This window comes from Pelobates fuscus, chromosome 1, assembly GCF_036172605.1.
Source record: "Pelobates fuscus isolate aPelFus1 chromosome 1, aPelFus1.pri, whole genome shotgun sequence".
Taxonomy (NCBI): domain Eukaryota; kingdom Metazoa; phylum Chordata; class Amphibia; order Anura; family Pelobatidae; genus Pelobates; species Pelobates fuscus.
Window position 1 is genome coordinate 31718858 of NC_086317.1, and position 19571 is coordinate 31738428.

The 19571-nt window shown below is 46.5% G+C and overlaps 1 protein-coding gene across 1 annotated transcript in view; it reads left to right on the top strand.

Moving 5' to 3' along the window:
* KCNJ6 (potassium inwardly rectifying channel subfamily J member 6) overlaps positions 1-19330 on the top strand; it is a 210876-nt gene extending 191546 nt beyond the window's left edge. The window contains exon 4 of the mRNA XM_063447305.1: positions 18536-19330. Within this exon, the coding sequence (XP_063303375.1) occupies positions 18536-18861 (326 nt within the window). The 3' untranslated portion in view covers positions 18862-19330. The remainder of the gene's footprint in view (positions 1-18535) is intronic.
* Positions 19331-19571: the final 241 nt, after the last annotated feature.

Below are 19571 nucleotides of genomic sequence, written 5' to 3' on the forward strand. Positions count from 1 at the left end.
GTTATCTGAGCCTTGTCTTGTCCGTACAAAGCCGGATTGGTCATTGTGAGTAAGCCTTGGGAGAATGTCGGACAGGCGATTGGCTAGGAGCTTGGCATAGAGTTTGACATCCCCATTTAGCAGGGATATGGGTCGGAAATTAGGGCATTGTGTTGGGGATTTCCCCGGCTTCGGGAGTGTGGAAATGTGAGCTTTCAGCATCTCAGGAGGCAAGGAGTCTGTGTCAAAGCAGTGGTTGAATAATGTGATTAGATGGGGTGATAGTGTAGATGCAAATGTTTGGTAGTAGAAATTTGTGTAGCCGTCTGGGCCAGGCGCTTTGTGTTTAGGTAGTTGTGTGATGGTTTTTTCTACTTCCTCCATAGTGAATGGTGCAGACAGGGAGGTTATGTGGTCAGGTGTTAGTTTGGGGAGGTTCACTTTAGTTAGGAAGTCCTGGATGGTATGATGGGAGGGTGGTGTAGTACCTTGGTCATCTTTGAGATTGTAAAGCGAGCTGTAGTAGGAGGCAAACGCGTTGACTATGTCTTGCGGGTTTGTGAGTTTTTGTTTTGAGTCAGTGGTAATGTAGGCTATTTTTGAGGTAGCGGTGCGTGCCTTGAGTTGAGTTGCAAGCAGTGCTCCTGCTTTGTTACCCTGTGTAAAGAAATTGTATTTAAAGCGCCTAAGTGCATAGGTCGTTCTTTTTAATTCTATATCTCGCAGTTTGGATTGCAATGTCAGTAGTTGGTGTTGCAGCGTTTGGGTGGGTGCAAATTTGTTCCTGTGTGTGAGATCTGTGATTTCTGAGATCAGTGTGTTGTATTCTTTCATTCGTTGTTTTTTAGCATAGCTACCTGCTCTTATAAGGGTTCCGCGTATGACTGCTTTGTGTGCTTGCCATATGGTAGTTATGTCTACATCCGGTGTGGTATTCGTGTGAAAATATGAGGTGATGTCTGCTTTTATTTGATCCGTGATGTGCGGATCCAGTAATAGGGAGTCGTTTAGTCTCCAGGTCCCTTTGCCTGATGTGGGGAATCGCTCTGCTAAGGTTAACGTTATTGGAGCATTTACCGACCAGGTTATCAAGCCTATTTGGGTCGTCAAAACTTTGTGTATTGTGGTGGTAGGAATGAGGAATCTATCTATCCTCGTATAAGTGTTGTGCACAGAGGAGTGAAATGTGTAATCTCGTTCTAGAGGGTGGAGGATTCTCCACGGGTCTAAGAAGTTATTGTGTAGTATCTGTGTGCAGTGTGAGGAAGTGGTTTTGTTCAATATGCGTGCGGATGGGGCTGTAAGTTTATTTGCTGAGGTTGTGTCCAGAGAGCAATCTAGGAGGAAATTAGTGTCCCCACCTATAATGAGTTCCCCAAAACTATATAGGCTTGCCAAGGCGAATACGTTGTCCAGGAATTCTGTTTGGTTTGTGTGTGGGCCGTAGATGTTTAGAAAGGTATATGGCTCGTTATTGATGTAGCACTGGAGCAGGAGGTATCGTCCCATTTTGTCCCCAACTTTCTTAACTAAGGAGAAAGCTACCGATTTCCCTATCAATATAGATACCCCTCTCTTTTTCTTCTTGAAACAAGAGTGATAGTCGTGAGGGAATAACCTTGAACAGAATTTAGGGCGATGTCCCCATTTAAAGTGTGTTTCCTGGAAGAATGCGATGTGGGCATTGTGCTTTTTCGCCTCTTCCAGTGCTAGTCTACGTTTGTGAGGAGAGTTTAAACCTTTAACGTTGAGGGACAGTATGTTAAGTGTCATTTACGTGCGTGGTGTCGGGCAGCTTTTTGGGGTTCGATGTAAGGCCTTCGCTTTTCTTGTTATTAGGTGAGGGAGTGGGGTATATGCCTCGTCTTGAGGGGTATGGTGTTTCTGTCGATAGAGCTTTATTTAGTGGTTCATTTCTGCGGGCGTTTGACCCGGTCTGTCAGTGTACGTGTGGTATGGCCTTTGTAGTGCTATAATGCGTCCAAACATTTTGATGGTCTCAAGTGGTCTTTCATAGTGTGGCATGTGCCATGGATGATACAATGGGGGGTAACAGGTTTGTAGGGTAAGGGTGGATGCCAGGAACAAGTCCTGTGACAAAGTGGTAAAGTGGTAAGAACTATATACATAATACCGTCGTGAAGAATGCCTTGCGGCTTGGACGGTGAAAACCTGGCTCCTGGGAGCCTGGGGGGGTTGTTGTCAACAACACAGTGGTCGGCTCTCAGGATAGGCAGAGGTTAGTGTGTGCCCTGTGTCATTATTCCCTGCACCTCTGGGCCTTGAGCTGGCTACCCACCGGTGCAGCAGGATTTGGCAGGGGGGAATACAAGTGCCATGTTGTCGCATATGTATTCTATGTTCGGAGCTTCCCTCCATGCAGGCGGCACATGAATTAGGGGTCAGGGCGGGGCTCTGGTTTAACAGGCATTCCCAGGGAACTCGCCCCGTGTGTGCGGTCTGCGTTCCTCCCCTGTTGCATCGACGCCACAGGGGGGCCCAGTCCTGGGGCCCCGCCACGGCTACGAGGCTTAGCTGTGTTCACTCCAGTCCGTCCCCCCCCCCCCCCCCTCCCCGCACACTCTCTCCGGTACCTATATCTATATAGTGTATATAAGGAACCATTTAGTAACGGTCAATAACTCAGCAATAAAAACAACAAAAGAAAAGCAGAGGGGGGAAGGAGCGGAAGGGCAGAACAAATAGAGGGGGGGAAACCCTGAGAGAATATGGTGGTACATAGCGAATAAAGTCACTTGTTGAGAGTGGTGGGCTAAGATGCCCTAGTATGGTGGAGGTAGTCCACATGTATGTCTGTGGCAGAGTCACTTAGCTGAGGCTGCTGTGTTCCAGTCGGTCGGCACTTTCCATGAGGGTTGACGGCGTGCACCCAGGGTGCGTGGGTCAGGTTGTAGGGGTACATCAATGTTCCACTCTGCAAGTAATCTTTTTCCATCTTCCATGCCGGTAATATGGCGATCCGCGCCATTCCGCTTGACTATCAGTCGAGCCGTAAAGCCCCATCTGTACAGGATATTTGCGTCTCGCAAGGCTTTTGTTATGGGGGCAAATTCTCTCCTCTTCGACAGCGTGGAGGCGGAGAGGTCGGTAAAGAGCTGGATACCTGCAAATTTCTCCGGTAGGTTTTGAGCTCGCCTGGAGGCCTTCATGATGCTGTCTTTAGTGGTATAATAATGTAGTTTGGTTATTGTGTCCCTCGGTACGGAAGCAGGCAAAGATCTCGGTTTAGGCAGCCGGTGTATGCGATCGATAAGGAAATCATGCTGCGTGAGATCCGGGACCAGATGCTGGAAGAGACATGTGGCAAAGGCGAGTAGATCTTGAGGCATAACATCCTCCGGTATGCCACGGAGGCGAATGTTGCTACGCCTGTCCCTATCCTCGTGGTCCGCCACTTTTTCTGTTAGGTGGTCCAGTCGTTCTTTCATTTCAGTATAAGCGTCCGCTAGGGTGTTGTGCGCCGATATGAGTTCCTCTGACTTGTCTTCTAGGCGCGAAGTCCTGTCTCCCAGCACCTGAATGTCCGTTCTGATTTCCTGTGCCGTTCTGGTGATATCCGCCTGTATTGAGGCCTGCATGGCCCTTAACATTTTATGGACCGAAAGGTCTGTGGCTGGGGCTGCCGCTGGTTCCGAGACTGAGGTAAGATCACTGGTGTCTGAACTTGCCGCCGGGGAGCTGGGTGCTTCGGCACCATTTTGGGCCTGCGAGCGTGGCGGAGAAAGCCCCTGGACACGCAACAAAGTCTGCTTGTGCCTAGGTTTCTTGGCCGATTTCGATGCCATAGCTGGTGGCAAGGTTAGTGCACTATTCTTTAGGTGGTTTTGGGCAATCACTGCTAAAATAATCGCTGTGGAGAGTTGGTGCACGGAGGAGCTAACCGCTCATGCGACCGTTCAGTTGAGCTGTTAGGCCACGCCCCCCTCGTAATAATATTTTTTATATTGTATGATTTACCTGTATTGTTAGATTTAAAAACAGTAGTTACTTTAGTAGTTACAATCTTTGGTATTAAGACCAACTGCTAACATCTGTTGTCAGACAAGGGCTTTAAAAAAAAGTACACCCAGGATCAACCAGTGCCGTTGCCAGAGAGTTTTAGTATCCCCGCAAGGAGATTGCAGCACAGCCATTGAAGCAGGGAAGTAAGCCCACTACCAATTCATGGCTTCAGGTTGGTAGGGTCGAATCCTCCAAAAGGCGCACCCCCAGTCGGCGTTTCAACAAGGGGGGAGGGAGGCACAGCGTGGGAGATCGAGGTAAGCTGTGGGAGGCCTTACAATGGCACTTCAGAGTTACGGAATTCAGACAACACGCCAATCGTCCAAAATTCATGTCGAATCCAAGTTCTTTTGAAACCAAATTCACAAGCCTAATAGACAATCTCCTTACAAATGTATAAAGGATCTACACTTGGAAGGGTAGAAAGGAAATGTCACTTAGGGAGACGGAGAGGTATCCCACAAACCCTAGCACCTGCGTTCTAGGAATTACAGAGATATGACCAGAAGTCTTGCTTTGCTGGCTCTCATTCCATTTCTGTCATAGGACAAATCCCCCCTTAGTTTTTCTGCTGCTCAGCAAAGAATATACAGGAAGTAGGGTTCTGATGACAATGTCATATCCCTGTGGGTTTTATTGTGATAGGTCCACTGAGCAGCAGCACTGTGCCCCAGAAGAAGAATGTGTAAGTATTCCACTTCTCAGACCGACATGATTATACTTTGCTCCCAACAAATGCTACCAACGAACATTAGCACAGAAATAACAGCAGGCAACCCACCATCATCTCTAGTGTTCCAGTTCTTGGAGGATGCAAGGCCACCAGTGTAGTCGCACCTCGGAGGGAACACTCCCCACACGTACATACACACACGTTTGTTAGTGCAGAACCAACTGTGTCTTATTCTAATTCCCAAATTAAATAAAAGGAAACAACTCTGTCACACATGAAAAATCAAGCAAAATAACACACACCAATATAATTCTATGTATGAAGTGCAGGAGGATTGAGCATGAAATGCCCTGTCTATGACTTTAGAATAAGCAAGTTTGGTGACGGAATACAATTCGAAGATCGTTTAAAATGTTGAAAATATTCTAATCAGGAATATTATACATTGTTTTTAAAGACTACTGTTGTTACGCAGTCCTTGTAATGGGAGACACTTGACTTTTATTTGATGGTGATTTAGGTTACATTCATTCCCTTTAACTGCCCAAATGGTGCTCACCCCAAAGAGCAGATTCAAAAAAAACAGTACAATATTAAACTTGTATAATGGCACGTGATGATCTGCTGTTTACACTGTGAGGAAGACTTTCTTTTTATTGGGATTGTTACAAAACAGAATTTCTGTCTGTTCTTAATTATGTATTTTGTGCTTTTGAAAGCTGACTGCACTGCTTCTCTCATTGGTAATATTTTGGGATATAAGATGAGAGCTCTGTGGGAGGTGGAACAATCTGTTCGTGGCTTTTTTTTTTTCTCTATTTTGCCATTTTCCACAGTGCTGCTTTGGGAGCAACCCACAGATCCAGACAGAAAACATGATTAAGTTCATTATTTATCAGCAAAATTGGCTTTCTTAAATACTCCATATCAATAAACTCTGAGTGATTATCTCACCAATAATAATATTTGTATGGAGCTGACTAACCCCAATGTGTCTGTTTTGTAGTATGGTGGTTCATTAAATAATGAAGGCGGTGGCCTGGACGAGCATGGTGCAGGACGCTCAGTAAATCAGCTCCGCACCCCTGGCCGAAACTAAGCCTAAAAACAGCATTTGCACGGGTACTAATGGTCCGAACAAAGAAGCACCTAGCCCCGGAGACATCGGGGGTTAACTCCCCGAGACGATACACGGGTCCGATGGACGATTTTGTTGCAACACCGTCGGACTCCGGGGAGCCGCAGCATGCGGCCAAGATGGCGCCCACATCCCCAAGCTCCGAGAGCGCAGGAGATATGCGGACGGGAGACACCCAGGCGAGTGATTTTGCCCTCATTAGAACTGAACTCACCCGGATCTCTGCTAACATGCTCTCCAAAGCCGACAGGGGAGCCATAGTCCAGGAACTCCGCACAGCGCTACGGGAGGAACTGGCAGGCCTCCGCACAGACCTCACAACACTAGAACACCGTGTTGACGAAATGGAGACGGCTGTGCAAGGTAGCGAAGATCAACACAGGGCCACAGAAGTAGCAGTGACTAGGCAAGGTAACATGCTCCTCGCCATCCGCAGGCAGGTGGAAGACCTAGAGAACAGAAGCAGACGCAATAACATCAGGGTCCGCGGCCTGCCTGAAACAGGTACTGAACCGCTCCACACCTCGCTGAACGATCTCTTCCGGCAGATCCTGGGAGCACAAGCCCCAGCCACCATACATTTTGAGCGGGCACATAGAGCCCTGGGACCAGCAAGACAAGATGGAAACCCACGAGACGTGGTCTGTTGCATAGCCACGCCAGGACTCCGAGACACCATAATGGCGGCCGCGAGAGTGCTCCCTGCCATTAACTACCAAGGGTCCGTAATTTCTTTATATCAGGACTTATCTAGCCTAACGCTCGATGCCAGGAGAGCCCTCCGCCCTGTGACGAGCGCACTACGAGAAAAGAGAATTCAATATCGCTGGGGGTTCCCCTTTAGCCTGCAGGCGAGGCATGGCAACGCTTGGCTCACGGCCCGCTGGCCAGAAGAGGTCCCGAGACTCCAACGGACGCTGGGCCTACCTCAAGTAAGGGTTCGAAACTGGATCCTCGACGAGGCTACTGCCACCAGGAGAGACCCATTGGCTCCTGTTCGAGTTCCCGACACTGCGCCTGGCCGCCTAGAGCAACCGCAACGGAGAGGGGGCCCGGAAGGCCCTGAGGAGTAACTTGGTTGGACTATGGTCGGAACATGGGGACTGGTGAGTGCACACGGTGATTTGGGGGAGAGAGGGGCCCTGCCAGGATAGGGAATAGCTGAGGATTGCTAAGGGGACAGGGGACTCTTTGCTGGACACTTGGGGAGGGGGATGGGGATTGGGAGGCCAAACCCTGAGATTCAAAGCGTGGGCCTGTCATGAAGTGAAGGGTCAGTGTAAAGAACGACCTTACTAGAGGGCTGTACCCACTGACCGTGCCAAAGCCAGCAGCCATAGTATGGGGCTCCTATACCAATAATAGGCCCTTTTGGGTGGGGGGCCGCAGGGTGGTGGAAGGACAGACATTGTTTTGTGAGACTAGGGATTGAGGGCATGCAAGGCGCCTAGATATCCCGGCACCAAATAGACAATCCCGGCAGCATGAACGTGAAGAGCTGACAGATGTCCAGACCACCTCTGTTAAAGGATGAACACCCCCTCACCTTCCTAGTTGTCCACGGTCATTCATCCACATAAGGACCCCTGCTTTTACCAAATGTTGTTGGGGTACGATGGGTGGGATACGGAGACTTAGGGGAGGGAGGGCGGAGGGGGCTAAGCCTACTAATGTTGTTACTGATATTAATGTTTTTGTCATAGCGTTCAGAAAAGTCCATTGGCCCACTTCAGTAGCCCTTGAATGTATATAGGACCCCCTGCCACACATAGACAGTTTGGGAGAGGTGGAGACGCTGGGCATAGGAGTGTAAAACCGTACTAGCCCCCGGTCTCTCCGGGTAACCCCGGATATCGCACCGTGCAGACTCCGGACAGTGGCGGTCCCAGACATCCCCCCAACCGATGACAGGGAAGTGCATCTTACCCCCGACAGGGGTCACAACGCTGAGGGAGACAGGAAATACTCAGAGGACGGACTGACAAGGTTAACCAAAGCATGTAATAGATACACCGACCGTCCCCCTCACCACTCCCAGACAGAGGGTGATCCCCCCCCAGCTAAACGAAGACCTGGTGGGCGGACTCGGCCCCCGGGCACTGTTAGTCTCTCACCCCCCTCCGACTGAACCGACTATAAAACGCTCTATAAGATCACATGCCTCCCGTGTCACTCACGCTCCCTCGGCCAGGGGGGCTGGACACTGAACACTTACCCTTGATATCCGACACTAGTGTTATTTACACCCTGATAGACAGGGCTGAGAACCTCGTAGTTGGATACCTTAGTCCATAGACAGACACTGTAATAACACCTAAGAGGTATATACCGACACATACCATAAACGATAACTGAATACTGCACCAGAGCCTAAAGGGCTGAGTTCCCCATAGACGGGCACCCCCTAACACTGGTGGGTGCAAGTAGGACTCTACATCCTCAGAGATCCCGCACGACACCGCCACCACAGGTGCCAAGTCACTGTGAACCTGCGTCGAGCAGATCACACTCCTTCCCTCTCCCCCCTCCTGGTCCTCCCATTCCCCCTCTCGCCCCGGGAGCCATGGGGACGGGGTTCGCCCCCGCCCCCCTCCGTGTTTGGTCGAGCAATACCCGGGGCTTAAACATCCCAGAAAGGAGGTCTCATCTCTTGCGCTCCCTGTGGGCAGAACGGGTGTCAGTGGCGCTCCTCCAAGAGACCCACTTTCGAGGCCCAGACGGACCAAGCTTGAAGGACGCGAGGTACCCGGTGGGGTTCTTCGCGAACCATCAAACAGCCAAGAAGGCTGGGGTCGCGATCCTGTTCGCTAGTACGATTCCGTTCGAATGCTCGGCAACCAAAGCAGACGCAATGGGGCGATATTTATTCATAAAGGGCACGATTGCGGACAGCACCTACACCTTCACTAGCATCTATGCACCCAACGCCCGACAATCTAGTTTCCTCCGCAAAACGATACGCAAACTTGAACTATTCCGGGAAGGTTTCCTTATTGTAGCTGGCGACCTGAATGCCGCCTTGGAGCCGAGACTAGACACCTCAAAGGGTACGAGTTCCCTCCCGTCTCGAGACCTCCACGCAATCCGAAAGGCACTCCAGGACTCGGGACTTCTGGACAGCTGGAGGGTCCTACATCCGGACGAGAAGGACTTCACCTACTACTTGACAGCGCATAAGTCATATAGCAGGCTGGACTACATCTGCGTTGCCAGAGAACTACTGCCTCTGCTGCTAACGGCTGAGGTACGACCCATGGGATGGTCGGACCACTCCCCAATAACAGCAACAATCAAATCCCCCCTATTCCGACCGAGGGAGCGCCAATGGCGGTTGAACGAATCCGTCCTCAATGATGACCTGGTCACAACAGAGCTACGTACGACGTTGACAAAATTCTTCGAGGAGAATGATACCCCGGAAATTCCAGCATTAACAATATGGGAAACCCATAAATGCGTAATCCGAGGAGAGCTGATCAGAATCTGTACACATAGGCAGAAGCTACAGCGACAACGAGTTGTGGACCTGACTTCGCGGATCGCGGCCCTGGAAACTACACATAAGAACACCCAATCAGAGGAGAACTACAAGGCACTACTAGATGCCAGGAGCGCACTGAGGGACATCCTACAACAGAAACTTCAATTTACGATCCGCAAATCGCAGCGCTTCTTCTATGAGTACTCGAGTAAATGCGGTCGACTCTTGGCCCGGATGCTGCAAAAGCAACGTCGTAAGTGCCACATCACGAAAATACAACACAGAACCCAAGGTGTAACCCAGCTCTCAGATAAGATCACAGAAGCATTCCACAGCTTCTATAGTGACCTGTATAATTTACCGCCTAAAGGTGGGGAAAGGGACCACCACCGGCAGGATGAACGTATAAGTAGCTACCTGCAGCGCCACATCACGGAAACCCTAAGCGAGGAGATGGCGGCCAGTCTGGAAGCGCCGATCTCTCTCGACGAACTCCAAGCTGCATTGAAGGGCTCTAAACTGAACAAGGCTCCTGGCCCGGACGGGCTACCACTCCGCTACTTCAAAGAATTCGGGGAGGTGCTCTTGCCCAAACTTCTCATAGGCCTCAACTCCATACTGGACGGTGACACTCTACCCAGAGATGCCCTCACGGCAACAATTGCGGTAATCCACAAGGAGGGTAAGGACCCCACTAATTGCGCAAGCTACCGGCCAATCTCGCTCCTGAATGCGGATTTAAAACTCTTCACGAAAATCCTAGCAACTCGAATGAAAGGAGTGGTGCCTGCTTTAGTCCACCCAGACCAGGTAGGGTTCATCCCAGGAAGGGAGGCGAGAGACAATACCACACGGGCCCTAAATGTCATTCATGCGGCACGACGCTCCAGACTGAAGGTCCTCCTCCTTTCCACCGACGCGGAGAAGGCCTTTGACCGGGTGGACTGGCGTTTCATGTTGGCAACTCTCCGAGCGATGGGCTTTGGCCCCCACCTCATAACGTGGATATCATCGCTATATACGATACCCTCCGCTAGGATACGGGTTAATGGCGCTCTGTCTGAACCAGTACAAATCCACAATGGAACGAGACAGGGGTGCCCACTGTCCCCCCTCCTGTTTACCCTCTCCCTGGAGCCGTTCCTGGGGGCGGTCAGACGGGATGGGGGTATTAGGGGGTATACCCTGGGTGGTCAGGAGCATAAGGTAGCCGCATACGCGGACGATATGTTATTCTTCGTCAGCGAACCCCTGGCCACCCTCCCGAATCTCCTGAGGGCCTTTGCTGAATACGGACAGGTATCTAATATGAAGCTGAACACAGATAAATCGGAGGCCCTGCCCGTTACGACTGGAGAGGGAATGACTACACATCTCAAGACTCAATACGCATTCAAGTGGTGCCTGACCTGACTCGGATGTATGCCCACAACTTCGAACCCATGATCCACAGACTACGGTCGGACATGGTGCACTGGTCGGGCCTGTGTATTTCCTGGTTTGGCCGGATGAACGCAATAAAAATGAATCTTCTACCGCGACTACTGTACCTGTTCCAGGCCATCCCTATAGGCATACCACAGATTTTTTTCCGATCAATGGACACAGCCATTACCAAGTTTGTGTGGCAATCAAAGACTCCCAGACTGAAGAGACTACACCTCCGACTGCCCAAGGCTCAAGGGGGTGTGGGGCTCCCCTCACTCTTCGACTACTACAGGGCAACCCACCTCCAACGCATAGTAGATTGGCATGTACCCAACTCCGATAAGCGATGGATACAAATGGAGAGGGCTCAGATGGCTGGAACGCTCCCGGCCGCAACTTGGCTTGGGGACCCCCTCGCTAGTGAACACCTACGTGGCCACCCGCTCGTTGGGGCGACCCTACGAACCTGGTATCGTATCAGGATCACTCTCACGCTGACCACCACCCCAGGCCCGCTGACGCCGATAACGCATAACCCGGAACTAGCGGGAGGACTCTCACCACAGGACATCGCGACCTTCGGACTCTCGGATTGGACGTACATGCGACAATGGTGCGAAGGGGAAGAGCTGAAACAACTAATGGATTTGATGCTGGAACGTACCCCTACAGGCCTCGATAGGTTCAGGTACTTCCAAACTAAGACCTACTACCTAGCCCAACAGGGGAGGCGACTATTCCATAGACCCCTCACAGAATTTGAACGAATCTGCACGAAACGCACACATCTGTGTAGAGGAATCTCGAACCTCTATGCAATGCTTCTGTCGTCGCAACAGCCGCTACGCCTCAATCATATAACGCGCTGGGAAGAGAGCACGGGGGTGAAGCTGTCGGACCCGCAATGGACCAAAATCCACGTCTTAACACACCAGAGCTCCCTGTGCTCCAAACAGCAGGAGCTCAATTTTAAACTGCTGACCAACTGGTACAGAACCCCAGCAAGGATTCACAGGATGATACCAACGGTCCCCGCGACTTGCTGGCGCTGTGGGGAAGAAGACGGCACGGACCTACACATCTGGTGGTCCTGTAGGCTCATAGTCCCGTACTGGCAACAAACCCACCAGCAGATCGCGAACATCATAGACCCGGATCTCCCGTTTCAACCGCTCCCGATGCTCCTACACCACACGCCGATCTCCATATCGAAATACAAAAAATCACTGACTAAACATCTACTGAACGCTGCTAAATCTCTCATTCCTATGAAATGGAGGACAGCGATGATACCCTCCCCACAGGAATGGATGGCCAAAGTGGAGGAGATCCGCGGGATGGAACAGCTGACAGCTTCACTGCACGGAACCACAGAACGTTATCTTCAAACCTGGACACCCTGGTTAATGTACATATCTGGAAGGTAGTTGGGGTAAATGTTGCCCATTGGCTTACAGTGAAGATAGGTTGAGCGACAATAAGGGATATTAGACCCCTTCGATCTGACTGGGAACCCGCGGTGCGCTCGGCTGGATGCTTGGAGGGATGTGGGGACGATCCCTCGCCCGCCTTCGCCTCGGGGTGAGAACTCCCCCCCCTCCCGACCCCCCCTCCCCCATCCCACCTCCTGTACCTACACGTCTACACACGCCACGGTTAGCCAGAACCGCAATAGCCTACAACTTTACACGTTGCTTAGATCCTCACACTCCACGGTCCAAAATACACTAGACTAAGGCTGCACCGCTAGCTCGGACTCATGATTGGCATATACAGATGGACGAGGGCGCACTGGCTGAAACGGAGAGGCATGCTGAGGTCTCGGACCCCGAGGTCCGCGGATACTCTGTAGACTGATAAGTATGACTGCCCCACAAGGACTCCACGTGTCCGAAAACTTGACAGTGACCCACCAGACGTATGACTACCCCCACAGAAACCTACACCAGACAACTTCAGTCCTAGGAGACGCTCTGACCTAGATTCCCATCCCCATGGGAACTTAGCCACCACTGCATAAGTAAAGGACGGAGACGGAAGACATTGTGACAAGACCAGACTTACCCATGACAAATACACCGGTAGCAGAAGCGGTATTCTTCAAACCCCTGAGTTATGGAACCAATTTATAATATATGTTTGTATTGTTGTACTTATACCGATAATACCTATTGCTTGATGCCGAATTCATGTTATTATCCTGTACGTCAGGACAACGTGTTACCTTTCCCACGCAAACACAATCTCTGAGCAAAGATTGCAGCCCTTTCAACGTTAGCATAGGGGTAAAGGGCCCATCCTAGCAGGTATCTCTGTCAAAGGAACAAGCTATAAAAAGATAACTGCACATGGAGGTCGGAGACAGGGATTTGCAAGGCCTAATCTGAATATCAGCCCTTTCACCGAGATAGAACGGGCACTGGAAGCGGACCCTACAGGTCGAGATGTTTAGGGGTAACTGTGAGACGTGGTTAGTTGGGAAAACCCTACCTCAGTTAGTCAAGCCGAGCCTGTAATAGGGAATATCACATACGACTGCTGTTCAAGAGATTTATGTCAATAGGCACATACAGTGGGACACGATGAATATCGGGACTGAATATATACCTGTTCAATGCTGACGAAGTTAACCCTGTTTAATGTATAACGTGAATTAACATGTATACCCCTACCCCTTTCTCTTTTTTTTCTGTACCCCTTGAAAATCTCTTAATAAAGAAAGATTGACTATAAATAATGAAGGCATCTTGCCTTCACTATTTAAATATCTTGTATTACACATGACAAGGCATAACAAAATCCTTCATAACTGCAAAACTACAACTCACAGAAAGATTTGCTGTGCTTCCTGATGACATTAACACTGTGTTATTGAGTACTGCAGGTTAGGAAAAGGGGCCAGCTGTACATAGTGACCAGCATCAAGGAAGTATTTGAGGAAGAAATATGTGTGGACAGAGGAGGCGGAGTTAATGTGCAAAACATCATTTTTTAATTATTTTTTTTAAACGATACAAAGTGGGCATGCAAAAATACAGCAAATTATTTATACCAGTAGCAATAAAATTCAGAAAAAAATGCGTTGGTAATTAGTTCTAATCAAATGCTTAAAAATGTCCGTCTGCTCAAATTAAAGTACACAATGACTTGGGCAGTGAGCCGAGTACAGGTTAAGCCAACACCAGAGTTCTGTGTCCAGGATTCTCCCTGTCCTATAAATCCTAATTCCAACAGAGGCCTAAATACAATAGTAAAAAACAAACACTGCGTAGTTTGTGGAATATAGTGTGGTGGGAACGGAGGCTGACTGGACACTATTTTAAAATTCTAATAAACAAAAATAGATCTGTAGAATCCAGCCCCTGATCTGAATCCATGCCAGTAAGATCAGCTGTACAGAAGTTGATGTGACTTCCCATTGGGTCTTATCTGGCTGTATTCATTGTCTTTCATTGTCTTTCATTGTCTTCCTATTACCACCATTATGCCTGTTAATCAGAGCTCCAGGAGCCATCCTGCTTCAAGCTACATCTAAATACTTTAACCTTTACATCTAAATACTACCTACAATTCTAGCACGTTGTAGTTGTTATGGCGTCCTGGATCCCATCTATTGTAAGCAATCAAACTGTTTTAGAATGGTTGACATCTTACACTTGTCCCTGCCTCCACTACCTCAGTTAGAGAGCCAGAAGTTCTTTGTCTTAGCTCACCCCAGGTATGAAATCAAACTGTTCTAAATTGGTTTGACTACTTACAAAGAGGGGTAAGGGGGAATCTGCCAGGCAATACTTGCACCATAACCATTACAGTGTGCTTGGTGTGTTCTATTAACCATAGAGGAGATATTAATTATTATTATTATTTTATTATTTATATAGCGCCAGCAAAATTCTATAGCTCTGTACAATGGGAACAATGAATCAATCCAAATCAGCTCTGACCCACCTATCAGTTCTCCTTTTTCTCCTATGCACATTTTACTCTCCAGTTTTATTATTAAATGTAACCAACTATTTTTTAACTTTAGGGAGTTCCTTTCTAATTTGAAGTTCAGTGACAGTGTTCTTTTTAAGTACATTGACATTTTTCGAACAGTGAAATGGTCTCCTCCCCACAGCCCAATCTGGACCTTCTGAGATCATCAAGTGATTATCTTGGGTCCAATCCAATTCTTCGCATATTGTGACCTACAGTGAATGCTTGACACTAAGAGTGTTTCTTTAACCAACCTATACTTTATTCCTGGGGCACAATTTTTGGCCATCTCCTGTCTGATAATGTAGTAGTAGTTCTTCATATTTAGGAATAGGTGGAGGTCCACACCACGGAATGCTTGTTCGGTCAGTAAGAATATAACATCTGGCCCTCCATATCTGCATAGACTCACCTTATATTTTTAATGTATACACGAATGCTTTAACTTGGCTTGTTGTATCTGTAATTTAAAGTTATTTATTTCACTGATGAATAGCTTTTCAGACCTTGTTTTTAGATTCCCCCTTGCGTCCAAGTCCCTGCACAACACAGGCACAGCACCTAGCGGATATAAATCAAGCAAGGAGCACAACCATAAATATGTACACACAAAAAATTATTTATTAGATGGGTTCACAGTAATTAAATCTCTCACTAAGTATAAAACAGAGAAACATAATCATAAACAGCTGCAAAGCAACAGCCAGAAAAAACTCTGGATTTGCATCAACGGCAAATACGTAGTGCATGCATTGCTGAATATCAGTATCATAAGTAACTAAGATACAAAATACAAAACACCCTAAAAAAAAGAAAAAAAAAGTATACAAAAAAATACAAAAGCATACCAGACCTAGTGAGAAGCAGGGACAGAGTACAACACAGGCACAGCACCTAGCGGGAACATGACAGTGTATTGTGATTGTGCCTAACTCTGCATTCCACCAAGATATACTGTGGTTTTCCTTGATAAATATGGCTCTTGGGATATAAATTAAACCCTCTGGCAATCATTAAACAGGTAGCTATGATTACCACACACATCAGGTAATAGAAGAAATTCCACTTTAATTGTGATTTATGACAAGACTAGGAATTCCAGCCAATATAAGGCATCTCTCCAAGGGCTCGGCCGGTCGAGAGAAAGCTTTGGTGTTGAGTGTACAGTCAGGTAATTTCGAAATGAAGCCAAGTGAACCTTTTAATACAGAATGAAAGCAATGCACTGTACGCCGTGACTCAGCTAGCTGGCAATAGTACAAACTGTACCATGGCCGCCTGGCAAGCTATTGTTTTCATTAACTGGAAATAATGTTTATATATTGCACAATATTAGCTGATGAATAATCTCCAATCTGTAAGTGCCAAAAACCAACAATTACTTTTTAGTATGAGCAAGTTGACATCTGAACCCCCGATGAAGAACCTCATGATAATGCATGAGCATTAAATGCTAATTACTAAAAAGTTTGAGAAGTAATTCCAACTGCTGCTTTCTGGAAATCTTTGATTCCAATGTTGCAAGTTGGACTTTGTCTTCTCACATAATGGGGTTAAATTTATAAAAGCGAGGCAACAACGATGCCAACAAATTCAGCAACATTCCATTTGGAACCACATAGGTGAAAGGGACAGTGTAGGTACCATAAACCCTACTGATTGAAGTGATTATGGTGCCTGGAGTCCACTGGTGCAGTTCCTGCATCAATGTTTAACTGTTTACTTTACATTCAGCTGAAATGCTCAGTCCTCACAATCTTGCTCCCAGTTAGGATAGGGCAAATGCAGAACTATGTTCCAACTCACAGCATAAAAATCTATACCTAGGACTGGGTCAGTGATAGAGCTCAGCTTAGCTCTTAGCTTGATACCCATAGTATTGTATGATCACAAAGCATGCAGAACCACCATTTGTTTTTAATCTCTCTGTCTTTGCCTATTGGCCTTGAGATTGGAAGAGTATCACTCCCCATGGTTCCAAACCAATAGCTTGCTGGTGCAGGCACAGTAACACAGAATATGGGAACAATAACACCAACAAAAAAAAAAAAAAAAAAAGAGTGACTAATTATATTAAATAAGGTGCCACTTATGGTTATCAAATTCCTAAATTTTAAGAGAAGCATCCATAATCAAATCTACCACTTTTGAAACAGAATGCGTTCTTAAATTATTTAAAAGAAAAATGAAAGCTTATCATAATAAGAATAGTGTAGAAATATAACATTTGAGCCCCATTTAAACATTTCAGGATAGTAAAACTGCATTTTCATTTTTGCATTCTACATTTAACAATAAAATGAGTAGTAGTTAATAATAATAATAATAATAATATTCAATATTTTTAATCTATGTTAACTCTTATCCTAAAAATATCTTACGCAGATGGACCCAGTTTGTAAATGAATGATTATTTTTTAAAGGACCACTATAGTGCCAGGAAATCATACTCGTTTTCCTGGCACTATAGTGCCCTGAGGGTGCCCCCACCCTCAGGGTCCCCCTCCCGCCGGGCTCTGGTGTGAGGAAGGGGTTAAACTTACCTCCTTCTCCAGCGCTGAGCGGGGAGCTCTCCTTCTGCTCTCTTCCTCCTCTCCGCCTCCTCGGCTGAATGCGCATGCGTGGCAGGAGGCGCGCGTGCATTCAGCTGGTCTCATAGGAAAGCATTTATAATGCTTTCCTATGGACGCTTGCGTATTCTCACTGTGATTATTGGGGTTAAGCCAGCCACTAGAGGCTGGCTTAACCCTAATATAAACATAGCAGTTTCTCTGAAACTGCGATGTTTATATAAAAAAGGGTTAACCCTAGCTAGACCAGGCACCCAGACCACTTCATTAAGCTGAAGTGGTCTGGGTGCCTATAGTGGTCCTTTAATATTGCAAATAACCTGATTCTTTAACCCTTGTGTACTGCGTACAGAAGACTTGCAGCAGAAATTATGAATTTACAGTGTATGTCGTTCTAACCTTGTTCAATAAGAATGGGGAGCATAGTGTCTGGCTGAAAGGTGTTATAGGTTTGCTTTTCATATTTTATTATTTTACAACACAGCTCAAGATTTTTTTTTGTAGTCTTAACTACAACAAGCTCTACGTAACGAGCATGACAAGAAGAGTGCAAGATGGCATTACCTGTAGACAGTTTTCTGAAATTATAGGTTCGGCACATGGCTGGGCAATCCTCCAGTCAGTGTGACATAGGAAAACAATCAATGGAGGTAATGGTCTATGAATTGCAAATGTCATAAGTAACTCAAATTCAAGGCTCCTCTTCTGTCACTATCAGGCGAGACTGTCTGGTTTCAGACAGAGCAATATTGTGCATTTAAAGTGTGCCTTTCACAAAAAATACAAATTTGAAGAGATTTTGAATTGTTCCTTTACATGGGGGCAAAGATCTGTCTTGAATTATAAGTGGCAGCCAAATTTCTCTTGATATTATCAAGCTGTTACCTGTCATTGTCCAGTAGTAGATCTAAGCCTTCAATACTATTTAGTAGTGTAGCAGCTTGATTTGAAATTAAAAAAAAATCAATCTATTTTTTATTATATTTTATAATTATATAGGGAGGGGTTTCTATACCTTTAACACACCAAGGAACATTTCCTGCTGAATCTCTCAAAGATTACCCCTTCAGCTCCAAAATAATAGTTTGCCTGAGCGGGTAGGAGGCACATGGCCCGAATACTGTGTAGATAACATTTGTAAGTTTTTTAGCAATTGTAACAAACTGGTACTCTTTGGAAAAATATATATATATATTTCTACTAGGTTTTAATGGGTGTGAACATTATTGTTAATAAGACATTTCATTTTGTGCTCCCCTTTACAGGAATGACATGCCAAGCTAGAAGTTCTTACGTCACCTCTGAGATCCTTTGGGGCCACCGATTCACGCCGGTTCTAACACTGGAGGATGGTTTTTATGAAGTCGACTATAATAGCTTTCATGACACTTACGAGACAAACACTCCGTCTTGCAGCGCCAAAGATTTGGCTGAGAAACTCAACAGGGCAGAGATGTCATTGAGCTGGTCGGTCTCAAGTAAGCTCAACCAACAAGCTGAGCTGGCCATCGAAAGTCAAGACAAAAATCATGAAGATCAAACAGAACGGAATGGGGACGTGGCAAACATCGAGAACGAATCTAAAGTCTAAGACTATCACCAATGAGGGTATCTCATTATGGAGTAAATAATTTGGTGGGAATTCCCACAATTTATGGAAGTGGATTGAATTACTATCCTGTAAAATTAGGTTGGCTAAAATGGCAGCACACCGAAAATGTAATAAAGATATATGTCCATCTACTGCGGATTAACATATGCATGTATTCTTCTCCCTTTTCTGACAGTAAACAGCACATTTCAGAAAGTGAGGTAAGGTAAAAAAGTACAAATAGCTATTGTTTTCATGTTAAAGTTTAAAAGAAGACAATAGCAGGCTGGATATTGTGTGTCCTGATCAATCAAACCATGCTTTAAGGCCAAGGCAAAAAAACAAATCCTTAGATCATACGAACACTGTATATATGCCTTATGTAATATTCTCTTCGACTTAATAATATGCCCAGCATGTAAAAAGGAAGCGTGAATGAAGCTTCTAAATAATGTACATAAATGTGTAATTAATAATAGGCTGTCATAATTCTAGGATTAAGGTGATGCAAAAAAAAAAAAAAAAACTATATAAGATAATTTCTTCTTTCCGATATTTTTAATGACATTCATACACTACGAAAAAAAAAAAGAGCAAATGTATACTTCAGTTCACTGAACTGGCAGCTATTTGAAGTACCTCGAGATTTTCTAACCAGTTTATTTAATCTTAACACTTTGGTTTCCAGAGGGGTGCGCAACGTAGAGTAA